Source organism: Parus major, chromosome Z (genome assembly GCF_001522545.3).
Source record: "Parus major isolate Abel chromosome Z, Parus_major1.1, whole genome shotgun sequence".
Classification (NCBI taxonomy): Eukaryota; Metazoa; Chordata; class Aves; order Passeriformes; family Paridae; genus Parus; species Parus major.
Genome location: NC_031799.1, coordinates 64,298,209 through 64,312,015, shown reverse-complemented (window position 1 = coordinate 64,312,015; position 13,807 = coordinate 64,298,209). Strand labels below are relative to the sequence as shown.

Here is a 13,807-nt window from a genome sequence, read left to right as displayed (position 1 = left end):
TGGTTTCTAGCTTATGGCTACAAATTGATTTAAAAAAAAAATTGAAAATGTTTTTTGAGAGATTTAGGAGTTCTTAAGCTGAAGGAAACCATAGCATGTCTTCATATGTATGTGAGCTGGAAATTCACACTCACAGCCCAGAAAGCCAGTTGTCTATTGGGCTGCATCAAAAGGAGCAGGGCTAGCAAGTCGAGAGGGTTCATTCTGTCCAATTTTGTTCTGCTGAGACCCCACCTGGAATCTTGCATCTGGCTCTAGAATCTTCAGCTGAAAGAAGACTGCTGCAGCAGGTGCAGAGCAGCAGCACAGAAATGATCAGAGGGCTGGAGCATCCTTCCTCTGAAGATGGGCAGAGAGGGCTGGGCTTGCTGAGCCTGGATAAGAGAATGCACCAGGGAGACCTTACTGTGTTCCTCCAGTACCTGAAGGGAGCCCACAAGAAAGCTGGGGAGGGAGACACTATTAACCTATCTCTCCAAGACAGTATGAAGGACAGTGGTTTTGAGCTGAAAGAAGGTAGGTTGGAGTAGACAGAAGGCAGAAATGTTTTATCATGAGAGTTTTGGACACTGGAGCAAGTTTTTCAGGCTGTTTGCGGATGTCCCGTTGCTGGAATTGCTCAAGGCCAGGTTAAATGGAGCTTTGAGCAATCTGGTCTAGTGAAGTATGTCCATGCCCAGAACACGGGGAGAGGACTAATTGATCTTTAAAGGTGCCTCCCAACTGAGTCAATTATGTGATTTTATAATTCATAGAATTCTGTATTTTGCTCCATTATCTCTACAGTAGACATGTATTATTGTCCAGGTGTGTCACAGAAATAAGACACGGAACACCTCACTGGAAGATCTGTCTCTTTGCATCATATTTCAGGAAGGAGCTGATCTGTCAGGAAGAAAACCTTTTCTCCAGAAGTTTCTGTTTTGACTTCCTAAACCTGTAAAATGTACTCTAGGTCTGTTTTGTTGCACCTTTGCCATATGTCTGTGTGCACATCTAGTGAAACTGTAATCTCGACTTTTTTATAAGGGGCTTCTTCTAAAATTAAGCCATGTTTCACTCCTAGAAATGATTTTGTGCATGAATTGAGCGAGCATTGCTTTTTAGCAGTGGTGTGTACTGTGCTAAAGTGTCAGTTGTTGACAGTGACTTTCATGGCTCGGAAGCAAGGGTAGATGTTTCTGTCTCCATGCAATAGAAGTCTAAACATACTTACTGGCAAAGGTTCAGGTCTTGTAAATGTATCCCTGAAGGCTTAAATAATTTTTAAAATATATTGATGGATATTCTTTGCAAGTTTCACTAGAAACATAGTAAGTAGCTTTTACTTTCCTTGTCCTGTAGTGTGATGTATCACAGAGAACATTTCTAGCTACTAAAGAGGCAGATCAGATCAGGACAGAATTCTGACTTTTTGGGGGGACCTCTGATGGAGTTTCAGCTCTTCTTAAAGGGCTTTATTCCTTTCAATGAAAGGGGTTTTTTGTATGCTCTTTGAAAATACTGTACACTGAAAACTTTCAGGTTGATCTTGTGCAAACACTCAGCAGTGCTTTTGTGCTGGCTGTCATGTTTTCTGTGTTGTTGTTCACACTTTAATTCTTTCATACTTCAGATTCCTTGTGGAGCATTCTGCACAAAGCATCTCATTAAGAAAAAGACAAATAGTGCATTTTTAATTAAAACATTCACACAAATTGAGATGCTATATTGAAGGGTTGTTCCTATCATTGGTGTGATTAATCCCACTGAACACAAGAAAGCACAAGAAGAGGATTTATTCTTTGAATTAGAGGAAGATATTTGCCCCAAAACCTTATTTAGAAAACAGATGTTGGGTCCAAGAACATAAAAGTGGCTATTTAAGAGATCCCTTTCTAGCCTGTAGTCTTACTAGTGCCGGGTGCCATCACGGAAACAGACGAATAGTTAGAAAAAAGAGGAAAGATTACCTTCAGATATATGCTCCCATCACCAGCAGTTTAGCAAACCTTTGAGAAGGAGCTTCATCAGCACCACTGGGTTGTGAACATTGACAAGTTGTGGTTTTTTTAGTCAGTTGCCAATAGCATCCAAGACATTGTATTGCCATGAATTCCCAGTTCAATATTGCATTACCTTTATCTGTTTATTTCAGACCTGCTAATAAATTACTTTACTGAGTCCATAACTTTTTATGTTACTGTGCTTATGTTAAAGTAGTAATTAAATTCCTATTTAACACCTTCACTACTTCATAACTTCGGAGTGTTTTTCCATCTCCCCACCTAGTTGTCTTCTTCAAGTTACTCTATATCTTCTCATACAGAAGTTACTTTATTCTTCTAATAGCATATGTTGCTTTACTCTGTGTGTTGTCCTGAAGTATTTTTTGAGGGAGTGTAATCAAGACAATAGCTTGATTACACTCCCTCAAATCCTTGAGCTTCTCACACAGACACTTTTGAGTAACACTGAGATGTTTTGTCAGCTTTCAAAATATTTTTTCCCCTTACCTTCCTATTAATGTTAATATTTTTACTTCTCAAATACCGTATATGATTTCTCAGATCATTTTACAAATATTCTCTCTGTCTGTAAAAGGAACAGTATTTCAATGGCAGACAGTTGTGTTGAGGAGGTTTGCTTGGAGATAAGCTTGGACATCTCAAGAAACATAGCTCAGTGTATAATCTTCTGAGCTATTCAGACTTTAAACATGTATGTTTCCTCAGATTCAGTCCAGTCCAGAAACAGGGAATTCAAAATCCATTGAAATTGCAAACAGATACTGGTTCTGTTTATGCTATGACATCTTATGGAATTTATAGATAAGGCAAATAAAGATGCTAAGTACACTTAATTACCTGGTATTTGAATGTAACCCATCATATTTGATTTTCTTTGTCTGAGACAACATTTCACTCAGAGTACAGCCATGGGAAAGCACGTCCCATGTTTTAGTTTAGTCAGAAGTCATCTATTCCACAGTGGCAGGATGAGCAATTGTAATTTGAATACCACAGTATTCATATAACGTTATGATGGTTAGCATCAATTGTTGCATGCATTAGTCATTGTAATAGTCTCCTCAGAAGATCATTTTAACTATTTTTAAAACATATGTCTATGGTTGTATGTGTTTAATTTAATTTTTGTCAATAGCTGCAAGAAGTCATTATCAGGTAGTAACATGCTATTCAGCTGACATTCTTCCAGCAGTCATGCTGATAGTAGAACATTCCATTTTCATAAATATGAGGATAGATATAGGTGAAAGTCTGGTGAATTTGACTGCATATCTAACTACAGGTGGTATTTTGGTGTGGTAGAAACAGTATTCAGTATTTTTAAAAATTTTGATGTTCCGTATTTCAAAGACAAATGTAAGTGTCAAAGTAATCTTTTAAAAATGCTTTTGGTTGTAAATAATTTATTTATCTCATATTCATCAGGGCAGACTTCCACTTTTTCATTGCTTATTTTAAGCATAGACAGAGTTTCCCACCTGGTTAAGCACCTTTGGGCCCTCTAAAGCACAAAAGATACTTTCCAACTGAAGCAAGCTTAAGAGTGAGCTACAAAGGTGGTTGGGCTGGAGAACAGCCAGCAATGGCTGAGGAGCCCTACTTCGACAAAGAGATTGATCTGACATCTGTCAGAGGTCTGCTGACATTCCTTCCAATAGGAATAATCTCTTAGGTTTTGTACCTACTCAATTAAAAATCAATTTTTATATAATTTTTATAGTTTTTGTATTACTAGAATCTAAGAAGGATCTTTGACAAAAAATACATTTTTGCATCCAGAATTTTAAAACGTCTTCAATTTATGTTGTGGAACTGCATATAAGAACTAGGTTCCATTAAGGTAATAATAGTAAAAGGAAGGAAAAAACATGTAAAGCATCTAGTACTACAAAGTACTAGAATAATGCTGGCACAAATCCATTATTGACAGTATTTCTTTCCAATACTAACAGAAACACCAAAAATGTCTTGGATTATTTTCATTTTTTAATGTAATATACAGTTGAAACATGGAAGAGATCATTGTTCAGATTTTAAAATAATGTGAAATCTATTTTAAATGTGTGTGCTCTGTATAAAGAAATGACTGTAGAAGAGATCCATATTGGACTGTGTAAAAGAGGTATCAGACATGTGGCCATGGCTCACTACCTAATATGTCTGAAGCGGGTAAGAAGTTTTGGAGGCAAAGATGCTTGGATTTGGGATGAGGAGCTGAAGTGAATGATAGAAGGTACACAAGGGCATTTTTACAGGAACCAGTACCTGTTCAAATACCCCTTCTTTTTGTGGAGGAGGCATTTTTAGCAGTTCTCTGCTGTCAGCGGGGTGACCCTTACTCTTACAGTGTATTGTGGGGTTTTTTAGTTACCTGTTGCCAACATGGTATTTATTAATGGCAGTTTTATATAAAATGCAATACATGGACCTAAGTACTGACCTGACTTTCCTTTCATTGCAGAAAGTTCTCTATTACTCTCTACATTTGCAGAGTCTACTCTCTATTTGTGCTGTTTTTCACTTATCTCTAGAGATTACTTTTGAGCATTAGTTGAAATTCATGGTGTCTTGCCAGTGTCTTTACTGAGCTACCATCTGCCATATGTATTAAAGTAATTGGAAGAGAGATGTCCTTGAATTCAAGCTACTCAACTTCAAGTCACAGAAATTATAGAATTGAGTGTTTATTCATTGCACATTCACTAATCTTCAATAAATTCAGCCTTCAGGCCCCTAAAAGGAGTTGTTTTTCAGCATGAGGCACCAAGAAAGTGAGTGCATGTAGTGGTGCACCACGTGGCCAGTTAGAGTAATGACAGTAATGACAATTTTCTAACGTGGTGAGATCCACCCAGTCCTGTCAGTTAAGCTGATTCCTAATCCAGCTGGGAAATCAGGAATTGGTCATGGATGAAGATCTAGAGGTTAGCTCTGAGAAAAAGGAAGAGTTTCTCATTATTTTCTATGCTTAGTTGCTTCCTTCATGATGTAATCTTAGTTAAACAGAAAATGAGTGCATCCCAGAAAAGTAGATCAGGAGAGTATCTTTATGCTTCAAACTAAAGCTGTAATAAAACTCCAGAAACTAAAAACAGGTACAAAGATGCTTATTGGTTAAAGCATCTACAGCATCACTTGACCCTTAACTAGCCTCAACTCAGCTTGAGATTAGAACAGCTGCCTGAGCAACCGAAAAGTTGACACATACCTTTCAGAACAAAAATCACAAAGATTAAGTGAGATCTGTCACCACTTGACAATTTTATTAATTCAAGCAGATGTTGGGAGCCAGGAATTGCAGAGATAGGAAGCATAAGCTAAGAGCACTGAGTGCCTCCAACTGTTTCATTTATTGCATGTTATTATTTTATTTCTTTTATGTGAAGTATAATTGATGCCAAGTTAAAAAATTTTTATAGTACTTACATCAAGTGCTCTATTTTCAGTATATACAGAGAGAGAGTTTGGATCTTCTCAATTTTAAGAAATACCAAATAGTTAAACTTCTGTTTTGTATAATACAAATACTATTCAGTCAAATACTGAATATGACAATCAGAAGAGATCTTTATTTATTCCTTCATTACATACTTATTTCTGGGTGGAAATGCTTAAGTAAGATGTAGTGTCCTCTTCAAATAGCTGCCTATTCACTAATTTAACTTTCTGCATGAGCATCTGTTCTGGAAGGGTGAAATTCGGCTGGAATGATAGCAGTGGTACCCTGTAGTACCAGATGCACCAATTTGGACTGCTCTTTGGCTAGAAACACTCATGTAGATGGATGACTGCATGAGATTAAAATACCAGCTTCTCAAGACACAGCTACCAGTTTCTACAAAAATAAAGTAATTAGCTTTTAATCTGCTCTGCTGTGTCAGGGATACAAAGTGCTGAAAGTGTTCAAATTTATTTCTCCAGCAACTTTTCCTTAATCAAGCATTTATTTTCTAGAATGGAGTCCTTCCTTTGGTTTATCTTGTTTTACAGAGTTGCTGCTTGTCAGACTGAAAAATAAACTGCTTAGCATGTTATGTCTAAAATGTGATGTTTATGAAGACAATGAAAAAAGATACGTGCATGTGTCATTTGTCAATGTACCCATTCCCAGTTGCATTCTCTCCTTAAATGTGTTTTTTACCATACTGTTTTTACAGCCAAGCAAAATTCTGAGTCATTCCCTCTGCTGGCTTCGGAGAAGCAGTTACTCAGCTGAGAGCTGTTTTCTGCTTGCAGGGTCCTTCAGCTTTCAAGAAATGAACTTGAGTATACTAAAAAAAAAAACAAACAAAAAAAACAAGATAAAGCAAAAAAAAAACAGCAACAGAAGGAAACCCAAAAAGAAAAACCCAAAACAGAACAAAAAAAAAACAAACAAAGAAACCCACCAAAAATGCCAGACTAGCTTTCACATGCATACCTCTCTGTGATTCAAGGCTATGGTTTTGGCAAAGAATGAAACTGAAAAGGCCAGTTTCAGTGGAATGGTTAATAAAACTTGCATAATATCTGGTGCTTTTAACACACTTCAAGCTTTGATTAAAGATGTAGTTTTGCAGTCCTGTCTCATACTGGGGGGTGGGAGGTTCATCCTGCTACATCATTAATGTCTTTATAGCACTCTTGATGTTTAATTTTTAAGTTCCAGCCTTATTGTAATCCCATTTAAAACAAGTTTAACTCTGGTCTGGTTAGGCTTGTCTCCCTTGACCTTCTTCCTAGGCTGTGGTAGGAGCAATTCACAGCTGATTGCTGAGTACAATGGCACACTGCAGTGATGCTACTTTTGTGTGGTAAGGCTAAGTAATAATTACTTCCCTTACTTGCAGTCACACATTTCCACAGTCTGATCAGTACAGCTGCTGTTTGTCTGAATCCGCAGAACGACCAGGTTTAAGAATCTAAGTGACGTTTTTTATTTCCATGAAGTTCTAGTGGACTTTCTATTGAATCAGACCTGGGAGAAGTGTTTTACTGATAATAGCTGACACTTCTAATGAGATTCTGATTTTAAAGGTTAGAGATGTGGAACGATGTTGGTGACAGAGGGTGCCAACATGAGCTGCATGCTGGAATCCAGTTAAGCTTTCATTTGTGTATTTGAAAACTCTCTACTGCTTTTAAAGCCATAACCAGACTTCTTGGTCCTGGCTCAGGAAAATTGTCCTGTGGCCTCAGTCAGACCAGTGAATGTTTGAGTGCAAAACAAAACTTCTTAAAAATCAGTAGTGTAAGGTTTTGCTTATCTGGAGACTGCTTTTAACAACAGGTAGTTTTATGTGTTTAATTACAATTGAGTAAATCGAGCTTCTCTTCTATTGGCTCCTGAAAGTTACATTCTTTTATTTGTCATTTCCACTTGCTTTCTACTTAGACAAGCAATCTGTGACATAACCACCAGGCCAGTCAAATATTCAGTATAGGGCTCACTCGATCACATGAATTGGATACCACAACAGGTCAGGTTTTGTAACAAGAGACTGTTCCCTGATCTTGCTGAGGAGGTTAACTACAGTCTTTCAGCTTCTGCAGACATGATCTTGTGTTGGGATTAGAGCCTGAAGTCCCTTAGTTGGCCAGGTGTTTTCCAGCACTGTGCTGAATAAGGTCTCCCTTAACCTCTTTTAGGAGGAATAAAGGTGCACCAGAGCAGTGTCATTACAATCTCAGGTCAGAGAGCAGTTTTGCCTTTTCATTGTGTAGAATGAATGCATTGTAGGTAAAATAAGTTCACAGGATTTATTCACATAAAGTTATGTGAGTTTATATGAGTTATATGAGTTTCTTTCTTTCTTTGCAGCTATTGGCTGACAAACAAGGTCCACATCAAACGACCCAGCACTGGTCTCCTCATGTATACACTTGCTACCAGATTTTGTGACGAAATTCACCTGTATGGATTTTGGCCATTCCCAAAGGATTTACATGGAAAACCAGTCAAGTATCACTATTATGATGATCTGAAATATCGGTACTTTTCTAATGCCAGTCCTCATAGGATGCCATTAGAGTTTAAAACGTTGTATGTGTTACACAATAGAGGAGCACTAAAATTAACAACAGGGAAATGCATACAGCAATAAAGCGCATGTTAAGTACAGCAAATACAGAATACACACCTCATCATAAAGATGTTGTGGAATGGCAGTGGGACCACAGTGGGGATTTTTTTCAGTACGCACTAAGCCATTGGAAAAATGTCTCATATCAGAAGTACATAACCAGCTGTTATACCTGTAAAGTGCTATATAACTAAGCTATCTTGACTGCAAGGGTTCAAGTAAGTGCCACTTTCACTAAGAACAAAGCTTGAATGTATGCACGGTAGTGCTTACAGGATGGAGTGACACATTCATCACTAATTGAAGAAGAAAAAAAGCCTGCCAATTTGCAACTGTGATCAGACAGCCCACACAAGAATACCCAGTGGATGGAATATTTACTTGAGTAAATAAATCAGACTTTGGCAGAAAATATCATGATGGATTTGAGTAGAGAAAGTAAAGTCTGTAAGATCAAACCAATCAGTAACCTCAGCTTTTGTTGCTGTTTTTCTTATTGCCATTGATTGTGTTTTGTTGCTTTTAAGTTTTGGAGCCCTTTCAAGATTTCAAGGATGTTATGAGTAATTTTTCATCTTACACAATTGTCTTAAGGAAGAAGATTTGTAAGCATGAGAGCATGGAGGGGAATATCAAATATTTTATCAAATGTTACTGTGTTTTATCCTGCTGTCACACAATCCTCAACATCCCAATTGTTTTTCTAGATACTGTTGTCAGTACCCATTACATGAAACAACATTTTGGTCTGACTTAAAGAGAGGTTTTTCACTCCTGCACAGATTCAAAGATACTACATAGGGTGCCCTTGTTTTCACTGCCAAAGATTACTTTTCTACACATTTTTCCTTATCTTGGAGAAATAGTGTGGATTTATGTTTCTTTGCTGCTTAAGGGAAAATATTCTTTTTTATTTATATTTTTAAGCATCTAAAATCAAAGCCTCTTTACTACCTTTGCATATAGAATTCTTCAGAAAAATCTGCAGGAGTCAAGAAATTACTTTGTGCATTCAAATATGTATGTGTGTGTGTGTGTGTGTGTGTATATATATATATATATATATATATATATATATATATACGGTTTTATTCATGGTGGAAAGGAAAAGTCTAAAAAAACTCAGGTGACAGTGGAACTAAAGAAAAAAAAATACCTTGCCAATTAATGGGGAAAAAATGCAGATTATACAGTTCTTTTGAACTTCTAATGCTATTAGATGATCTGTTTATTTAATATACCTCTTTTGTATCATCTAGATGTTCTGATATGTAACTGAGTGCAAAAACACAGAGCTGCATTATCTCACAGTTGTTTTTTTGATCATCAGTCTTCTTTATCCAAAACACCAAGAGTTATTTCATTTCCTTCTTTCCAAAAAAAAAGAGAACAAGCAATTACAGGAGCATAGGAGAGGGTGGAGTGTAAGTACAGCATACATTATGAAACAATACTAGTTATCCTATGATATGTTTTAGTGCTAAAAGAGCACATAAATGGATAAACATCATGGTTTCACATCTTTCCTGTTATGCTTGGCTAAGGAGGAGGCATGCAGGTATAATAAATGGGTATTTTCTTGTTATGTTTTCAGAACTACATTAGGTCCTGGTCTCCAAGTATGATATCCAGTGTATCCTCTGAATTTTGAATAGTTTGAGCAGTTTCATATGTGTCACCACTCTCAAAAACATTTACTAGCTGAAAATGCTCTTTATTACCAATTTTTTCCTCTTAAGTTCATGTATTTCATCATGCATGGTTGGAGATCTGCGACTATGCAAATTTGGTAGCTAAATCACTGCCTTGCAGCCAAATATTACAGGAAGTAGAAAGTCAATTCTGTTATATGTAAGACACAATAACATCTTTCCTTACTCACCAGATTCTCCTACCTAGAATAGTTTACTTTGGCCACGTGCTGATGTGCAATGAGTGGTCGTAACATGAAACTGACTGAAGCCAAGGCATCACAAGGAACTGAACAGCCATGCAGAATTTGTTGTTGATAAACCAGTGGGTGCTATTTGTTCACTATGTACACCTTCATCTTAAAACAAGGTTATTTCTGTGATGAAGGGTGAACATATTCCTGTTCTTGGCTGTTAGGGTTTTTCTGCTGTTGATCTTCTAAAGCATATTTCATATACATTGAAAAAATTTCTATTGAAATAAAGAATTCACAGATTGCCAGTCTCTCAGAAGCTCAGAGAAACATCTGTTCATCTTCTGGGAATGTCTTTTCTTCTTTCTAGTGTCAGGCCATCAACAAACAGCATGCTCAAGTAGTCTAAAATATTAACTGACGTGATTTTGTTCACCTGTGGAAGGTTTGAATATGCCAATTGATTTTGTATCTGACAGCAAAGTCAACAGGGACTCTCTTATTCCTTAGAATTAAAAATAAAAAATTTGTGGAAATGAATAAATGAAAAGAATAGCATGTAAACAGAAAGATAGGTGAGAGGATTTCCCTTAAATAGTCAGTAGACAAATTAAACCCCGGCCTAAACCTTGGTTTTTCATCCTTCACATTTGATTTTCTGCAAGTGAAGTTAATGTTGGTATATGAGCAATGGAGTCCAGATTTTTATCCTATCACTAAATTTCTCTGACTTGGTTTGGGACAAGACATGACAATAGCACCTGATTCAAAGACAACAGAATTTTTCCATATCTCCTCAAAACTGGGCCTTAACCTCATCTTCTGCAGGCTTTCTACCTTCCGTATTGCACTCTTGGACACTGTGAGCCACAGGCTGTCATCCATACCCAACCTTCTCACAGCACTCTCCCCTCACACCAGCACCTACGTGTGCCTCCCTCCCAAAACCATGGGACTCCACACCAGCACATCTCTCTTCTCTCACCTGCCTCACATTATCCTGAGCTGAGGTGTGATGTACTGAGGGGTGGGTCTCAGACTATTCTCTGAGGCAAGTTGCAGTAGTTGTTGCAGTTGTAGCAGCTGACTTTGTGTAGGTTTTCACAAGCACTGGGCTCATTTTACACTACTGTTCTTGCATAATACCTGTGTCCATGTGAAGCCCAAAGGTTCTGGGAGGCTCCCTGGTGTGTGGTTTGTTGTGCTACAGGTTGTTTTGGGATGGTTTGTGACCACCAGTTACTGCTTGGTTTGTGGGGACCTGAGGTGAGACATGCCCAGGACTTACCCTCTTGTTTGCACTCTACAGCTGAGAAGCTGCAGCAATAGAGTCATTGCAGACACCCTTCTTACCTTTCCCTTACACCTCCTGGGGCTCTTGGAGCATTTCTGTTAAGGCACCCCAGGACCTAAATGGAAAAACAGATTATGTCCACTCTGTGACTTTATACCTAAAGGTGACCCAGGGCATTGCAGCAAAGTCTTAACTGCTGTATAGAGACTTTGAGGTGGAATAGATTTCACTTTGTGGTCCTTCACTGGTTAGCAGTCAACAGCTTAAACCTTCATAGCTGCCTTGGGTGATTCCTGTTGTTTATCTACATTTGCACCTCTGCTGCCCGCAAGACAGAGCAGATAATCAGTTTATATTACAATTACCACCTTTATAATCCAACACTATCGACAACTAATACAAAGTAATAGGATAAAAAGGAAGATCCTTAATGTTGTAATGTTATCTGCCCTGGTGAGGAACAGCTGAAATGCCAGTCAGTTGTGTTCAGATTTGTTCAAATTTATTCTCTCATCAGCTATACCAATTTCCTCCTGTAGTTCCTAAATGTACATTAAAAATAAGAACTGGAAACTAAATCCAGACAGCAGAACATGTATATTTTTCTAAAGCTTATGGCAGCTTTGTATTAAACAACCTGATTTCATCCAGATAAATTGATTGTAAATTGCTTATTAAGATACACGTTAATGTTTCTGTGTCAGCCTTTCACATTTCATACAAATAATAGATAAATGTTTGATTGTTAACTTTTCAGCCTTGGGACAGTTCTCTTCCACAGCTCTGAGCCACTCTCCAGATATAAGATCTACTGAACCTTTCAGATCTGAGTCTGATGCGTAATAATGACTGTATCATTCTTTTGTTAAACAATATAAGCAACGTGTGCTTGAGGTCAGTACTTTTTTTCTAATTGACTGTGATTTTAAGAAAAACTGGTGCAGGTTCGGTACCTTTTTTTAGTGGTTGATCTAGCAAAGTGCTAAGCACTCTTTGCAGTGACTTTCCTGGGAGAGACATGTCCAGGATTTAGATGGGGATCTAGATTAGCATATTTCAGGACAAAATTCTGAAATTGCACATTATTTATTTTTAAGAGCACTGTTACTTTGTGTAGGGAAAAGCACAATTGTTACTAATGTTGATAAAGGAAGAGCATTTACAGAGATTTATACCTGAACAGTACTATTGCTACTGAGTGTATGTCCTACAATTTATGTGGTTTAAAGTATTGATACATACTCTCTCAGAATTTTCAAGTTTGACACTGTTAGTCTGATTTCAAGTACAGCTATGGGGATTGTTTTTTATTTGTATAACTGAAAAATAAAAATTTCCTCACATGTTTTCAGCTATATTCTGTTCCATATTCCTTTGTAACACAGTTACGGTAATTTTATCAATCCTGTGCTAATTGTAAGAATCTGTGGAAGAGGAGTGCCTGCTCCTTTAAGGTGTCTGATCAGGGGCTTTCTCAACACAAAAGGGGACATTAAGAAGAGGGGGAAGCCATAAACAGGAACAGAGAGACACAAACTTGTCTGACCACTAACAAGGGAGGCAGAGATGAGAACCAAAACTGATGAGTCACACAAAATGGTTAGGTTAGAATGTAGAATTTTTGTATTCCAGTATGATTTTCTGATCAAGGACTTTGTCAAGTGGGATACTAAGGAGAAGGGGGGAAGCAGAATATGTGGATCCAAACCTGACAGGCAAACCATAATGGAGACAAAGAGAAGAAGCCAACCTCATCAGTCACACTGCACAGCTATCAAGAAACTGGGGGCAAATGGTATATTGCAATAGATAAGGATGCAGTCCTGGGGGTCCTGGATTGTTGGAGGGGAGTTGGTGAGTCTGTGCAAATGGGGCAGTGTGCAGGGGAGGAAGAGAAGAGGAATAGACAGAAAAGGGGCTGGTTGTGTAAACGATGGCAGGTCAGTGTGCTTGTCTGGCAGATTCCTAGGGCTGATTGCCTCAGTCCGTCTTCAGTCCATTAAATCTCCACTTACCTCTTTCTCTGTGTAATCTCACTGTCTGTCCCATGTATGTGCATTCTGGAGGGACCCGGTGCCAGATGAGGGGGGACTGTTGTGAGAGGATTGGGTGCCAGCTGCTGGAGAGCTGGTGAGGGATGTGGGTGCCCCTGGCTTGTGGCAGTGGCTGCTGGACCGAGTGGTGGGGCTCTCAGTCACTCTCTACGAGTACTACAAAAGACTCTAAAGAAGCAGCCAGGGCACATAGTAATATCAATACCTCAGAGGTGTCTGTGCTTAGGGAGATCCCAAATCCTGAGAATTTTGGCTGTTTTTAAGGGTCTGTCCCAGTCCCAGCCAGCAGCTGGATCCCTCCAATCCCCTCGTCCTATGGATCAGAGTGAAAGGAGGGGAGGAGCCCCCAGCGCATCCAACTTTGATGATTTCATTGGAAATTTACAATTTTCCCATGCTCTTTCCACCACCCAAATGAAGGGCTTTATGCCAGGGGGCTTTGCATTGGATATTAGGGAAAATTCCTTCACTGAAAGGGTATTTAGGCATTCAAACAGCCTGCC

The 13,807-nt window shown here is 38.3% G+C and overlaps 1 protein-coding gene across 2 annotated transcripts in view; it reads left to right on the top strand.

Moving 5' to 3' along the window:
- Positions 1-12,605, top strand: part of ST8SIA4 (ST8 alpha-N-acetyl-neuraminide alpha-2,8-sialyltransferase 4) — a 49,137-nt gene extending 36,532 nt beyond the window's left edge. For both annotated transcript variants that reach the window (XM_015653615.1, XM_015653614.1), the window contains one exon: positions 7,810-12,605. In XM_015653615.1, the coding sequence (XP_015509101.1) occupies positions 7,810-8,092 (283 nt within the window). In that variant the 3' untranslated portion in view covers positions 8,093-12,605. The remainder of the gene's footprint in view (positions 1-7,809) is intronic.
- Positions 12,606-13,807: the final 1,202 nt, after the last annotated feature.